The sequence below is a fragment of the Lotus japonicus genome, chromosome 1, assembly GCF_012489685.1.
Source record: "Lotus japonicus ecotype B-129 chromosome 1, LjGifu_v1.2".
NCBI classification, from domain to species: Eukaryota; Viridiplantae; Streptophyta; class Magnoliopsida; order Fabales; family Fabaceae; genus Lotus; species Lotus japonicus.
Window position 1 is genome coordinate 126,845,919 of NC_080041.1, and position 16,188 is coordinate 126,862,106.

General features: G+C 37.8%; 2 protein-coding genes across 2 annotated transcripts; one reads left to right on the forward strand and one right to left on the reverse strand.

The window, feature by feature from the left end:
* The first annotated feature begins 568 nt into the window (after window positions 1–568).
* LOC130730455 (26S proteasome regulatory subunit 4 homolog A) lies at window positions 569–4,986 on the forward strand. Its single transcript, XM_057582467.1, has 6 exons — window positions 569–1,129; window positions 2,202–2,447; window positions 3,126–3,295; window positions 3,461–3,677; window positions 3,770–3,910; window positions 4,733–4,986. Exons 1-6 carry the CDS (start codon window positions 647–649, stop codon window positions 4,814–4,816), a joined length of 1,341 nt encoding a protein of 446 aa, XP_057438450.1. The 5' UTR covers window positions 569–646; the 3' UTR covers window positions 4,817–4,986.
* Window positions 4,987–6,155: 1,169 nt separating this feature from the next.
* LOC130730457 (uncharacterized) lies at window positions 6,156–9,952 on the reverse strand. The gene is made up of 2 exons (XM_057582468.1): window positions 8,302–9,952; window positions 6,156–7,734 (listed from the first exon to the last, which is right to left on the reverse strand). Exons 1-2 carry the CDS (start codon window positions 8,911–8,913, stop codon window positions 6,862–6,864), a joined length of 1,485 nt encoding a protein of 494 aa, XP_057438451.1. The 5' UTR covers window positions 8,914–9,952; the 3' UTR covers window positions 6,156–6,861.
* Between the last annotated feature and the right edge of the window lie 6,236 nt (window positions 9,953–16,188).

Genomic DNA, 16,188 nt, shown 5'->3' on the forward strand with positions numbered 1-16,188 from the left:
AAAGACAAGGGACCAATGGGTAAAAAAAACCCAGAGGAGTGGAAAGCACAGCAAACTAAATATATATATATATATATATAATATACATATATTATAAAGTGTACCCATGTCCATTTTGTTACCAATATCTTCAGCGATTATAGACCAAGTAGCTAAGAGCAGCCTAAGACACACCAAACTAGAGGAGTATCGAGTAGGTGAAATTACCTAATTTTTACATCTTTAAACAATAACAACATTCATATATACATTTGTTTTTTTCTTTTTCTATCATATCACATTACATATGTGATATTGTACTTTTTAATCTTCTCAATATATTTTGATGTCCACATAAAAAATGTGTGTCCACCAACATTTTGGTCATCCATAAGTTTGCATTTCTTTCCGGGTCAACAACAAATTATGGTTTTTATTGTGAAAAGTTTTTATTTCTCTTAGTTGTTGGGCCGGACCTGTGACTATCAGTTAGCCCAAATATGCAAAAAACAAAAAATTGTAACGTGATGTAACAGGCCCAACAAAATAACACACGGTCTTAAACTCTTAACTTGAATGGAAAGCAAACTAGAGTGTATCATTCTTCATTCTCCTTCTCTCTCTTTCTTACTCTCTCTCGCAAAGCGATTCGAAAAAAAAAAGCAAGATGGGTCAAGGAACTCCGGGCGGTTTGAACCGGCAAGGTCTACCGGGTGACCGAAAACCCGACGGCGGCGACAAGAAGGAGAAGAAGTTCGAGCCGGCGGCGCCTCCAGCACGCGTTGGCCGCAAGCAGCGGAAGCAGAAGGGCCCTGAGGCGGCAGCGCGGTTGCCGACGGTGACGCCGTTGTCGAAGTGCAAGCTGAGGCTGTTGAAGCTGGAGCGAATCAAGGACTATCTCTTGATGGAGGAGGAGTTCGTGGCCAACCAGGAACGACTCAAGCCTCAGGAGGAGAAGGCTGAAGAGGACAGATCCAAGGTCGATGACCTTAGGGGTTCGCCGATGAGTGTTGGGAATCTTGAAGAGCTCATTGATGAGAATCATGCTATTGTTTCCTCTTCGGTTGGGCCTGAGTACTATGTTGGCATCTTGTCGTTTGTTGATAAGGATCAATTGGAGCCTGGATGCGCGATTTTGATGCATAACAAGGTAGGGTTTCGAGTCTTGAATTGTTTTTAGGTTTTTGATTGAGTAGTGAGTGTTTGTTATGGATTTTTGGTTTAGGGTTTTGTAATTAAGCTGTGTATTTTCTGATTAGGGGGAAGTGATTATGAATTGAAGAGTGAGGGTTTGTGTTTTTAGGCTGAATTGGTGGAGTTTAAAGTGATTTTGCTGTTAGTGTTATCAAGTGAACTTGTTTTGATATGTAATAGCTGGTTTGATGGTTGAGTGGGTGGAAATTTTGGTTAATGCATCTCTTAATTGACATTATATTAAACCCTGAAATTGACATCAGTTATCGGTCTGTTATATCAGGGAGATGTTTATTAGTTGACACATACACAATTCCACATTACAAGATGGTGAAATGAAAATATCAATATGGCAAGCTTTTATAACACTAAGCTTTACATGATTCATACCTCATTGGGTTTTCAACCTTTTGGGGATTTGGTGTTAATTGCGTGAGAGAGGTTGTGTATGTATTTACTCTTTAGGGATATGGATCCCTTGAAAATTCTCCCATGTTCGCTCATGTCTAAATTCACATGTATGCATCAAATAGGGTTAGGTGGGACCCTTCAAATGATCATGAAGAGAGTTAGGCACAAAATTTCAACATGAGAGAATTTTCACACGAGAGGGTCCTAATCCATGTATTTAGATAAGGGTTTTTCTCTTTTTGATGACAACATGTTAGGAGAGATTTATGTTGTCCCTGTTGTTGTTTGGTGTATTCTGCGAATCTTGTTATGGAAAGTTGCATGATAATCTACAGAAAATATAAACTAGGAGCTGTTCCTGTCTTGTTGAAGAAATGATGAATTAAACTTGAGAGGCATGATAATATATTGTAACTGATTTATGAACACCAAAACCTGGAAAGATGGTGGAGGGAAAGTTGTTAGTAAAATATATTTTTGAACCATGTTTCTTTGGGGTGAAATGTTGGTTAACATAATTGTTGTCTGTGCTTCTGAATTGCCATCCCTTCTTGTACTGTTGATATGGATATATACGGAAGTTTTAATATTTCTTATCGTGTATGATTCTTTACCAGGTTCTTTCTGTTGTTGGGCTTCTTCAAGATGAAGTTGATCCAATGGTCTCTGTCATGAAGGTTGAGAAGGCTCCTTTGGAATCTTATGCTGACATTGGTGGTTTGGATGCCCAGATTCAGGAAATTAAAGAAGCAGTTGAGCTTCCTTTGACACATCCTGAACTGTATGAAGACATTGGTATAAAACCTCCTAAGGGGGTCATTTTATATGGAGAACCTGGAACTGGGAAGACATTGCTTGCAAAGGTGTGCAGTTTATGTGTTTCTTACAGGGCCTTTGGTATAAAATTTCAACAATTCCTGTTTGTGTTTCTCATTTCTTTGTACGCTATCTCTAAGTTACCAATAAGCATTCTTCACAATAAATGAATAACATGGGGTCTGAAATTATTTGCTCATAGACCAACTAAGCTTAAGTTGTTGGGAGAAGGCACATTAGTGGTTTTATTTTATATTTTTAACTGCCCCTCATGGAAGAGTTCACTGGGCCTCAAGAATGGACAATGCATATGTCCACCTACCTTGTGCTGAAATTCAACTTTTTTTTTAGAATAATGGATGGCAGCAAGGATCGAATTCCAGACTACTTAATATTATATTGATGTTGTAGAAGCATTTGAAAATCTCATCAAATTATTTATTCCTAACTGATGCTAGTCAACATTAATTAACTGTAAATCTGAGTCAAAAAGCAATAGTTTGCATTTAGAAAAAAAAAACAATTAAACAAACGAAGGGTTATTTTTTTGGTGTCATATTATCAGAACTTGTACATGATCGTTACTAGGAATGTAGTTCGACCTGTGTCTAGTTATGGTACACATTTATTGGCCCATGTCTAACTGTGTTGTTTTTATTATTGCATGTGATGCACTACTTTCTGCACAATCGATTTGGTCTAAGTCAAACCTTGTTTGCTTTCAGGCTGTGGCAAACTCAACATCAGCAACGTTCTTACGTGTTGTTGGTAGTGAATTGATACAAAAATACTTGGGAGATGGTCCAAAACTTGTGAGGGAACTTTTCCGAGTTGCTGATGATCTTTCCCCTTCTATTGTCTTCATCGATGAAATTGATGCTGTTGGTACAAAGAGGTAGGTTATTAAACATCAGCATATTGACTTATCACCGGGTGCCATAGACTTTTCTGTCCTGTTTTCTTGAAGGTTATATTTTTGTTTTGGGGAGATGGTATGTGACTGGTGAAGGAGTGATATCTTGGAACACTTTGTAGTATAACTCTCTTGGATGCCGTGCAGGTATGATGCTCATTCAGGTGGAGAACGAGAAATTCAAAGGACTATGTTGGAGTTGTTGAACCAGTTAGATGGTTTTGATTCAAGGGGAGATGTAAAAGTTATCCTTGCCACCAACAGAATTGAAAGCCTTGATCCAGCTCTGCTACGTCCTGGTCGAATAGACAGGAAGATTGAGTTTCCTCTCCCTGATATCAAGACAAGGAGACGCATTTTCCAGGTAAGCATGTTTTGTGAAAACAACACCACGGATGCTACTTTTGCTGATTCGCTGCTTGATGGTATGACTAATGTTTTAATTCTTAAATTCAGATACACACATCAAGGATGACATTGGCTGATGATGTCAACTTAGAAGAATTTGTTATGACTAAAGATGAGTTCTCTGGAGCTGATATAAAGGCAATATGTACTGAAGCTGGTTTACTTGCTTTACGAGAACGCCGAATGAAGGTTAGAATTAGATTCTATATCTTATGTGCAATTATGACCAAACCAATGCCATCCCGTGAAAATAATTGTGGTACTCTGTTGGTGTTTTGAATTTTGAAATTAGTAATGCTAGCAAGCTTATTTTATGGTCCAAATCATATATTAAGCTAAGATAACAAAATGTAGCATAGATTGGTTGATGTTTGAATTTGAACTCTCAATTTTAGAGAAACCAACTTTTTCAGAACCCTAGAAGAACGTGGCAGGAAAAAAATTGAACAAGGGTTGAAATATTAGGAAGATTGAGGAAATGGAACTAAGATAAGATTTCACTTTAGATGCATCTCTTGGAATTTAGAGAGAGGAAAAGATAGAGAAGAATTTACCCCTTGGTCTCTAGTTTTTAATTTTTATGCACACACACAGAGATTAGTGAACAATCAAAATCTTCTCTCTTTATGTGGTATTGGCTACAAATATATGCTGTGTGTGTGTGTTAACAAGAGTTGTGGAATGTAATGCCATTCAAATACACCTTATATTTTAAAAAAGAAAAAAACAAAGTAAAAAAAGATATAATCCCCATCAGTGACAGACTGACAATAAATATGCAAAAAGTGATCTCTTGGCTATTTCAATTTTCCCTTCCACCATGAAGAATAGAGCTCCTACTGTTTCCCTTGCATTCATAATTTTTGTTCGTGATCTTATTTTGCATTTCATTGGTAACTTGAACATTCGTTAAGGTCTTATTTGTGCAATTCTCTATTTTCTAGGTTAAGGTCTTTTGCTAGTGTATTAGCAATTTTTTATACTAAATGTTTATTATATCTTGTTCTTCAGGTGACGCATGCAGACTTTAAGAAAGCAAAGGATAAAGTTATGTTTAAGAAGAAAGAAGGGGTGCCGGAAGGACTGTACATGTGAAATATCATCCTGGTTTTCCCTGGTCTCCCTTCTTCTATTATGGTCGTTTTCTTGTTCTGTGAACCGATGTTTTACTTGTTTGTATTTTGAATTATGGTTGTTTATGGACCTATGTTATCACGGAATTATAATTTCAACTTCAGTTCAACATAGTTTTCCTTAATTTGATATTTCCCCCATGATCCTTTTTACAAAAGAAGCCCTTGCTTTGCTATCGTCTATCATTCATGTCCATAATTTGCAGGCTTTCACTTCCTCTTATTATGACTATATTTTGGCTAAAACATGCATGCTTATGCGGAAACTTCTCAATGCAGTCATTTAAGAGGATCAAGCTCCTGGTAAGAGCGTGTTTAGTTCCTTGGTTATATATACTTTGGTTTAGATAATTAACATCATAATATAAACCAATTGCCTTAGACATTATATTTGACCCACCTTCCTAGTTCCTTAAAAATAAAATGTAATTTATAATGTGAATGTATGATGGATTAAAGAACCTAATAGAGGACTGTGCAGTTTTGCCTAATGAGCTACCGATGGCTTGGCAAAAGGTAATATTATTAAAAAAACATTAAAAAATAAATTAATAACTGACATATGACTTACTGACTGGTAACCGTTGGTAAAAATTATGGGTAATCAGTGAAACTCTTGTAGTGCGAGCTTGAGTGGAGGGTTTGGTTATATAGATGCGCCAAACTTCATAACCATAGTTCATTATAGCTAATGGTTTCATTCAAGTAAACTGGAATTTGAATTAATATCTTTTAGTTTTTTTATTTACTTAACTAAGTTGATATGAGTGGTTGTGACCCAAAACTCTCTCAAGAGCTCTATCTTTGACTGTCAGGCAAAGACAGGACGCGATTAAGCATAAAATCGGATAGGAATAGGATAGAACTTTCTTTAAACCAAGTGTCTTGAATAAGTCCATTTAACGTTTTCTTCATCCTTTTAACCATTGTTCTTATAATTGGGACAAAAGGAGCCTTGATAGATCAACGAAAAGTGACAAAATTTAAGATAACTTAAAGAAAGTGGTTATCATTCTATGTAAAATGAATGAGAAGAGATTATTGTTACTATGTCAAAAGGGCCAATTTGAGCCATAGAGCATCAAATAGACTTTATGACGAAGTCATTCTTCCAAACATCAATTTATTAACAAAACTCTTGTATTTTGTTTTTTTCTGAAATCAAAAGTAAATTACCAAGTTAACTCAGAGTAGACAAAAGAACAAAACAAAAGAAGCACACTTGATGATTAATTAGCTCCAAACCATCAAAGTATCACACTAACTCACAAAGAAAAAACAGAACTAACACCAATTTAAATCCCAGGCTCGCAATAACTAAACATAAATTTCTGTGAAACAATACTAACATCTTTATTGTAATTTAGTTGTTACACTAGCTCTTGTTTAGAGCATCAACACCTCTGATTTGGTCCATACAGGGACGACAGAACCAGAAAAAAATAGGCAAAAAGACGGATTTTTTTTTGGTTACATATGGAAATAAAAATAAAAACTAACATAATAAGAAAAATTAATAATCTCTAGATAAAAAGAAAACAGTATAAAGAATTTAAGGGGGGCCAAAACAAATTTAAGTACTACTCTATTAAGAACAAAATTTATCTTGGCTGATCGCCCCGCTTTTACGACTACTTGCATCATTTATCCTTTCATTTTTCGTTCCACTCTCATGCCATATGGAATGTCTATATATACACCACACGAGATGTATGAAGAAAATTTCCAAGCAACAACTTCCACCTTTAGTCATTAAGCCGATCGACCAAGAGAACTTTGAGTTAGTGAAGCATTTGTTGAGGACCTGCGCCTTGACCTAACCCACAAGACTATTCTGATAATTTGAATCAAACCAACAACACCAAGTAAGAAAGACCAAATACCGACCAAAATATACCCCAAATCACGAATTCTATAATAAATATGATTGGGACACACCAATCCCAATGCCCACATGTACGTGAGTAGCATGAATGTGATAGCAACGAGCATCTTAACCGCCAAGATCTACATGATGACCTTATTCCCCAGCGGGAACCCGCTAATGAGAATCAAAAGTACACAGAGAGAAAAGAAGAAAGAAGCGGAGTTGAAGAAAACGAATTTTAGAAAGTCTGGGGACCAAACATAACCCACAACTGCAGTTCCCGCTTCACAGAAACCATAATCTTTGCAGGCGTAGCCACCGTCTGTTGAATCCGCTTGCCACACACCGCCTGGTGGGCTTAACACTGACTGAAAAGTCATGGTTGCGATCACAGTGGCCGCGATCATCCATGTTTCCTTTGTTCTTCCGTCTATCCAGTATCCTTGGTTTATGAGGTAGGTTGTGCAGAACTTCTCAAACTTGTCCCATCTACTACTTTCATGTTGTTCATTAGCAGCTATGCTCGGTGAGGGTGATGGTGGTTGTGAAAGAACATTGCTTGGTGAGGGGTGTTGTGGTTGTGGAGGATTATTGCTTGGTGAGGGTGGTTGTGGAGGATCATTGCTCGGTGATGTTTGTGGAGGGTCATGGCTTGGTGAGGGTTGTGTTGGTTGTGGTTGTGTAGGGCCATTGCTAGGTGAGGGTGGTGATGGTTGTAGAGGATCAATGCTTTGTGAGGGAGGTTGTGTAGGATTATTGCTTGGTGAGGACTGTGATGGTTCAGGAGGATCATTGCTTAGTGAGGGATGTGGTGGTTGTGGTGTACCATTGCATTTTGGAGGATCATTGATCGGTGAGGATTGAGCTCCTTCTTCAGTTAAAATGTGTTCAATTCTAAGTCTAATAGAATCTCTTGGACGGTTCACCAACATGTCCAAAGGTGTTAAACCCACCCTGTTCAAAGTGCTTAATGCTGTCCTCATTTCAGATAGTGAAAGCAAGAATTTAATGATCTGCAAAGATTATAGAAGAGGTGTTATTTGACTACCCCAACTTGTTTCATTTCTATTTAAAATTATCTTTCACTTGAAAGAACCTTTTTTTATTTTATTTTATATTTTACCCTTCCCTATCACATGTTAATCAAAATCAACATATCAGCAGAGAAAAAGAGGGAGAAGAGAACAAAATTAACATATCTGCAGAGAAAAAGAGGGGGAAGAGAACAAAATTAACAGATCAGCAGAGAAAAAGGAGAGAATAGAACAAAATAAACACATCAGCAGAGAAAAGGAAGGAGAGAAGAGAAAAGGGACTCCCAGATAGGGATGTCCTCCAAGATGGGGATTCCCGCACGGATTGCTCCATTTGAAGCCCAACTTGGGGATTTTTTCCTCATAGGAATGAGGATGAAAGCAAAAATTTCTCCGAGACAAATTTGGGGACTAAGATTAGGATCATAATCCATGTCCGCATGGGTGCCATCCCTACTCCCAGTGTCCCATTTCATGCCATTATATTTTAGAAATTAAGCTGATGAAGGACCTCAAACTTTTGTTTAGTTGAATGAAATATAGTACCTTAATTTGTCTGCGCCTCACAGCTAAATGCAAAATAGTGTTGCCCTCTATGTCTTTGGTACAGAGGAATTGATTGTCTCCTCTTACTGATTCCACTAGAAATTTCAAGGCCTCTAGATGGTTATAGCGTACGCACAAGTGCAGAAGGGAACCATCATCATTCTCATCCATCTCCCTAACGGAGTGTGGCTTGGCTCTGATCAACTCCTTGATGACTCCAAGGCGTCCTCTCATCGCAGCAAAATGGAGAGGAAGCTTGTCATCTTTATCCCGAATCAAGCAAATACCAGAATTTGTGAGCAACAGAGCTTTCACAATCTCGGTGTGGCCTTTAGCCGAAGCCAGATGAAGAGGGTAACGCCCTTCTGAGTTCACTTCACCTGCTAAACTTGGATTCATGTCAAGAAGAACATGGCAGAACTCTGTGTGTCCTAGCAAAGAGGCTATGTGTAGTGGGGTTTCAGTGAAGGGATAGAGTGGAACTCTGTTGAGTATAAGAGGATCCCTTTGAATCAGAGTTTTTAAGGTACTTACACATCCATTTAATGATGCATCATAGAGTTCTCTCATTGTCTCGTCCTGTTGATTTGGATCTGCTGCAAAAATCTCCATTTGAGGAATATTGATTGATGTACTAATATATAATCAGTGAGGTTAGAGAAGAAATGATAATAACAAGATAATGTACGTGAATGATTGAGCACAATGTGAATACTTTGATAACATCAAGCCGGCAAGCTGCTGAATGTAACATGGAAAGGCTCGTATACATAGAGGAAAAGAAGTTAAGACTTTGATTTTAGGTGCCACCTAATGTGCACCACTTTTTAGTGGTGCAATCTTGCACCACTATACCAATTGTCCATTTTACCCTTGTTAAAAAAATTATTTTATAAAAAGAAAAAAATATTGGTATTACCAGGTGGATTTTGATGGGATTAATTTTTTGAACAGGGATAAAATGGACAATTAACATAGTGGTGCAAAGTTACACCACTAAAAAGTGGTGCATATTAGGTGGACTCTTGATGATTTTAGGTGTATTGAGCATAAAATATTTTAACCAAGACCTACATGTGGTTGGTCATAGTTTTTAATTTGCCTTATTTGGAACATTTGACACATCAATTTTTTTTTTTTTTTATATGTAAATGTTTTAATTTATTGAAGATCAGCCATCCCTATTGATTGGGAAATATTTGAGTAAGGGATATGATTGTACAAATGAGACCGTCTTAAACTAGATAGCAGCCCAAATTCGTGCTAGCAGAGCATCACATTAGCACTGTGAACCTCCATCATTGAGAATATAATGAGAATATTGAAAATAACTTCTTATATTACTTTCACTGTTTCATATATAATTTAAACAAATTTATACCTACGCTTCTTATAAGTTTGTGACGGTATAAAACCGGCCGTCAATAATTTCTTCTAGTGTCTCATACTCATACTCACATTTGGGTAAAAACTGCTACGTACATGGTTGTGGCACCTCGCAATATATATAGCAGGCGAGGTGAGTCCTAGTGAAACATTTAGATATGGTTATATATATATACAGTCATTGATTGCAAAAAAACCGACACTAGAACATTGTGATCCTCTATGTTATTCTCATTATAGGGACCTTGAGGACATGCACCTTCAGTCCTTCACCTTTCCACCTCCTTCCTTTTCATCATCCAGAACACCAATCTTGCTACATGAATTAAACCAACAATCACAAGTATGATAACCCAAGCAGCACCATAAACATAGCCCATCCAGTAAGCCTTATAATAAATATGATTAGGGGTCACTAATCCAATTGCCCACAAATACGTGAGCAGCATGAACGTCAATGCAACTGTCATTGCAACTGTCAAGATACCCATGATGACCTTGTTCTTCAGCGGAAACCCGCTAATCAGAACCAGAACAACGCAGAGCGACGAAAAAAACGACACCGTGTTGAAGGTCATGAATTTCACGTAGTCTTCAGACCAGTCATATCCCACAACTGCTGTCCCTGCTTGACAGATGCCACGGGCGGCGCTGGCGCACGTGTAGGCGCCGGTTCGCGTGTTCTCTTGCCACACTCCACCGGGCGGGTTTAGTGCTGATTGGAAAGTCATGGTGGCGATCACGGTGGCGACTATCATCAATGTACCACGTGTGTCTTCTATCCAGTTACCTTGGCATTGGAGATACTTTGAATAGAATTTCTCCAACCTTGTACAGGGTTCAGGTTGAGCTGGTTCTGTTGTTTCACTAGCAAGTTGTGGCGGTTGCTCTGTTGCTATATCTGGTGTTCTTTGAACCCCTGCTTCAATTAAAAGGCATTCAATTGTAACGCTTGTTAAATCTCTTGGAGACTGCTCCAATATATTCAAAGCTGTTTGACCTGTGTTATTCAGTGTGTTTACTGTTGTTCTCAATTCGGGCAGGGAAAGCAAGTATTTTATGATCTACACAAAATTATGGAAATCCAATTAGTATTTTGTAATCTTAGAAATATAAAAACAATTATTCATGTGATTTCATTCACAAAGTTATTGGAATAATGGACTCATGAGGTAGAATCAGAGCATCTATGATAAATAGCCAGTTTAGTTGTTGATGTCAATGTTATTAATAAAAAGTTGAATTGGAGTATAAGAAAAGAAACAAACACACGATTGTGCATTGTCACTATAAGAAATGGACATGTTAGTGTCTAAAATTAGTGCTGAGTTGTGTTGGGGGAGACATGGGAGCTCATGAACCGAGTAACAAAACACTAAAAGATATTGACGTCATGTCTTAACCCAAAACCTTGAGGCATTAGGTTTATGAGTCACATCTCTTATAAAGTCTTCTCCTCACCCATACTTAACCAATGTGAGACTTCAACTCCGCACTTGAATTCTCAACAATCTCCCCCTCAAGTGCGAGTCACCTCCACATTATCATGGCCCCCTTCGCGGAAGCATATCCACCCTTGTACTGATGTTCGTCAACGAAACCTGCCGCCTAGCCACACTGCTAGGAAGACTTTTGACAAAAGGAGTCGTTACCATGGTCTCACGAACCATGGGCTCTGATACCATTTGTTGTGTGTGTGTGTGTGTGGGGGGGGAGGGGGGAACAGGGGAGCCCATAAACCGAGGAGCAAGACACTAAAAAATATCGACGCCACATCTAAACCCAAAACCTTAAGGCTTTAGGTTTATGAGTCACATCTCTTATAAAGTCTTCTCCTCACTCATACTTAACCAATGTGAGACTCCAACTCCGCACTTAAATTCTCAACAGGTTGGACGCTGATGTTATTTTTGTCTTTCTAATGTTGGCTAAACTGGTGCAAAGCGTGCCGACGCCACTTAGCTTAGCTTACTGACAAGCGTTGATGTAGAAAGATGCTAAAATCATCGGCCCACGTAGCGTTCACCCACTATCAATTAACGACGGTTTGGCGCCAACGCTAAATTCTCCAGCCCAATTAGCGTTGACCCTCACATTCTCTCAAACCCTTTACGCACTCTCTCTCCGCCGACCTTCACCCTCCCTCTAGGGACGCTATGATCCAACTTCCTCACTCCTCCTTTGCCATTCTCTCCCTCAGTCCCTCCTTCATCCTCTCCCCACCCTCCTCCGGCAGCCCTCACCATCCCTTTGCTGGCCCTCACCCTTCCTCTGATGGCGCCACCAAATCTGTCCACCTCCCTCCTCCTCTGCCACCCTCAGCCTCTCCCTCTTTCTCGGCCACTAGATATGACACCCTTCTCCCTCATCCCTCCGCCATCCGGCCCCACTGTAGCGCTGCCGCACCACTTCCACTGTCGAGTGTCACCGTCACATCCATTGAGCCATTTTCTTGTGTGTTCATGCAAGACTCAATTTTGCTGGTAATAAAGCTTGCACCATGATTACCCAACATCTTATAGCGTGTTAGGATTGACTTAGCGGTGACACGATTCAAAGCATGACAACTCTATAAGCAACGCTTTATAACTTCTTCATAGAAGTGATTATGAGACCCTCAATCGTACCGTAGAACTAAAGACAAAGTTTTCATATAGTTGGTTGATAAAAATTCACCAGAACAAAGAAACAAACCATCCAAGTTTTTTTTTTATCAAACAACAAACAAATATTGAACTTTTTGTTCTCTCAAATATTGTTTCACTCCTATTATTCTTTACCAAAATATTTATTATTGATATAAATTCCAAAAGTCAACAAGCTATTTAAAGTGATATTTAAAAAAGAAAACTAAGTGGACTTTATAAATTGGTATTTGATCATTCTTTTTGTGGGTCTGAAATGCCATATATGATATAAGGTACTCATAAGGTACCGTTACATTTTTTCGATGTATAAAAAAAATAAGGTATCGTTACAATTTTGCACTAATGGTGGTATCTTATTAATTTTGGTTGGTTTCACAATACCTCACTTTTGGTGTACCATAAGGTTGGATGTGGGATGAATAACAGATTTTTGTTTTTTTTTAATTTAAGATCCTACTTTGGTCTGGTGTCTTGAATTGGATATATACCTTAAATAAAAATAAAATGTCAAACCCTCCACATCAGCTTGCTCCAATACAAGAAAAATTAAGATACTTAGTTTTAAGATAAGATCAAGACCCTAATTAAGTTACTGCATTGAAGATGCTCTAAGAACCTCATAACATAATGTGTATTAAAAATAGTATGTTATTTTGGGACTCTGCTAGCCTCCACAACATGTCATTAACGTTCTGTCCGGTAGTCTGAAGGCCCTTCATCTTTATTCTATTAATTTTGTTAAAAAAATAGTATGTTGTTTTGATTTATCTTACTTTCAATATATGTTAGAGAGAACTGCTAAATTGTACCTGAATTTGCCTGAGCCTAACAGCTAAATGAAGAACCGTGTTGCCATCTTTATCTTTGGCATGTAGAAGCTCTTGCGCTCCTCTCACGTATTGCACTAGAAATTTCAAGGCCTCGAGATGGTTACACCTAACACACATGTGCAGAACAGAGCCACCATCAGTTATCTTCTGCATGGAGGATAGCATGGCACAGCTCAACTCATGAGTGGCTCCCACATCTGTCACCATGTTAACATCAAAAATTGGAGTTAACTCCCTTTCCATCAAAATTTTGAACTCAAACTTACAGATATTATTGCTGTGTTTCTTGGTGGCATTTAATTAGATGTATATATACTGGGTTCCTTGTTGACTTTCAACAGATATTAAGATCCAAGAATTAACTTATATTTGGGCGGCTGGGATTGAGCTGACTTTGTTTCTTTGATTTTATATGAAAGTCAATGGTCACTTTTGGAAATAACACCGAATTAGGCCTGATGGTGATGGGTGATCGATGTTTTAATATTCTTGACACTTTTAAAAACACTTTGCAGTAAGCTTTAGTCATGGAGGGGTTGGGTAAAATAATAAAATATATATTATTATTATATGTTCAGGTATTTGGATTGGATTTGATGAATTCATTTTCAGATCCAATTTTAAATAGTTTGTAATCAAATTCATCCGATTAACCCGTATTTATCTACCCAAAACCTGTATTTTACTATCGATCACATTGGATTAAGCGGATTCATTATTCAACCCATGTGCACTGTGGCTTTGACTTTTGATTTAATATATATGTGTGGCTTGTAATGATGTGTGACGTTTTTTATTTTCTTCTAACATAAAAGTGACATCATGTTTTTTTAAATAGTAATGATATATACACACCTCATCTTTTAAACACTTTATTTTCACTTATTTTTGTTTCTACCTCTCTCCTCTTATCATCTATTACATCTCATACTTTCTCTCTCTTACTTTTTTTTTTCCTATCTCTCTCCTCCTCCACTTCCTTCTACCTCAAAATGAGGTGTGAAGAAAACATTTTCCTTTTTTAATATTTAATTTGTTGAAAATGATACGGAATTATATGACTTTTTTATAACTTTGTTTATAAGGTACAAGCTCTAATACCAACATGACATTGGCTTAGTGGTAAGTATGTTATAGCTAATAACGTAAGGGTGAGTGTATTTAGTTGATGGTTTAATTATAGAATAATGTGTATGGAGAAAAATAAATTGGAGAAGTCTACCCACTTAATGTAATCTCATAGCGTTGAAAGAATTAACCTTGAAGCTACCGGTTATAAGATATCTTAGTGCATAACTATAAGTTGATTTTTATGCAAGTATTATGATGAAAACTTGGGATAGATCATACAATTTATAAGGCCCAATTTGAGGTGGTTTTTAGTTTTTATGTTTCAAATTTTTCAAAAACAAAATTAGTAATTTTTAGCCTATTTTTTTGTTTGTAGCTTGAAAAAATTGTTTTGAACTATGTAAATTAATGATTGTCGCAAAAAGTGCCAGATACTTTATACCAACACCATGCCACTTATGGTAGATCATGTTATTGGTAGCGTTAATGAAGGATGTTGGTTGGTTGTGGTGTGCAAGAATGGTGAGGCAGTGGTGGAGGGTACGGAATGTTAGTGACCAATGCGATAAGTGCTATTACGTGTTGATGAATGGTACGCATTGGTAGTCATGAAGCAGCGTATTAAACTACGTAAATGGAGGAAAAAGTCAGGCGATAATGACAGTTGCAATTGTGAAGGTTGAGTGGTGATGAAAGTATTGGATGATGTTAGTCCGTAACTGGGGTGGACTGTATTGGGTGACGATGACGAAGGCAGAGGGTACAAGATGGTGGTGGTGGTCTAGGATATTGGATGACCGTGGCGTTGGAGGATATCAAGTGGAGATAGTGGATCTTACTGAGTGGTAATGGTCGAGGGTATCACGCGACATTGGTGGTGGAGGGTACAAGTTGGTGATGGTGGCAGTAGGGTGGAGATGTTAGCTGACCATGCATGTGATGGAGTATTGTGGTGGTGGTGGTGGGTGTAGGGCAGTGATGGTGGAGGAGGACGTAGAGTAGTAAAAGGGATGTAGAATACTAGATGGTCATCATAGGGTACGATGGGGGCAATAAAGGGTGCAAAGAGGCGGTGGTCGTGGTAGTGTCGATGAAGGGTGTCAAGTGGCGGTACTGAGAATGGGTACTAAGTGACAGCGACAATGGAGGTAGTTGGGTGGTGGTGGCAATGAAGACGGAGGTGGAAAGAGAGGATAATGAAGAATTTTGGGAATGAAAGTGTTACATGTTATGGTAACAAAAACCCATATTCACAAAACCATTTTTGTTATTTTAAAAATTAGATAAAATTACTTTCAAAAAAAATTAGATGAAATTATTTTAACATTAAGTAAAAAAAACATTTCAATTCTTTTTTCTTTCTTTCTGAACATGTTTCATTTGAAAACAAAAACTGAAAACTCACAATCATCCCAAACCAACCCTAAGGTGACATGGGAATAAAAATGAATCCACTTCCTAGATTATATGTAAGTGGGGTAAGCTGATACTCCTTAAGAATACCAAGTCTTCAACTCACCAAGATAGAAAGTGAGTAGGAAAGTCAGGAAAGTCACCGTTTAGGTAGAAGCAAGTATAATGGATGGAAAAATCATGTTCTATAGAGGGTCTTAGTAGCTTATATTGAAGAATAAAGTCTCTTCATCAAGTAATCACTTGATTAGAGAATCAACTAGGTTAGTTATTTGGCATATCCATATCGGCTAAGTCCGTAAATATTTATTCGAACCAACAAATCAGCATGCCATGTGTGACTCACAAACTTTTGAGAAGTTTCCATCACCTAGTCATGATTAGAAGTGGTAAAGTGGCGTATGCAGCTAAAGTCTAGATGAAGCTTGGAATCATCAAGCAAATGAAAAACCCATTGTAGTTGAATTCCTAATTCTGCTTCAATATCATCACCACCCAAAAAGTTTTGTCTAGTGGATCACCCATCCACAATATTTTGG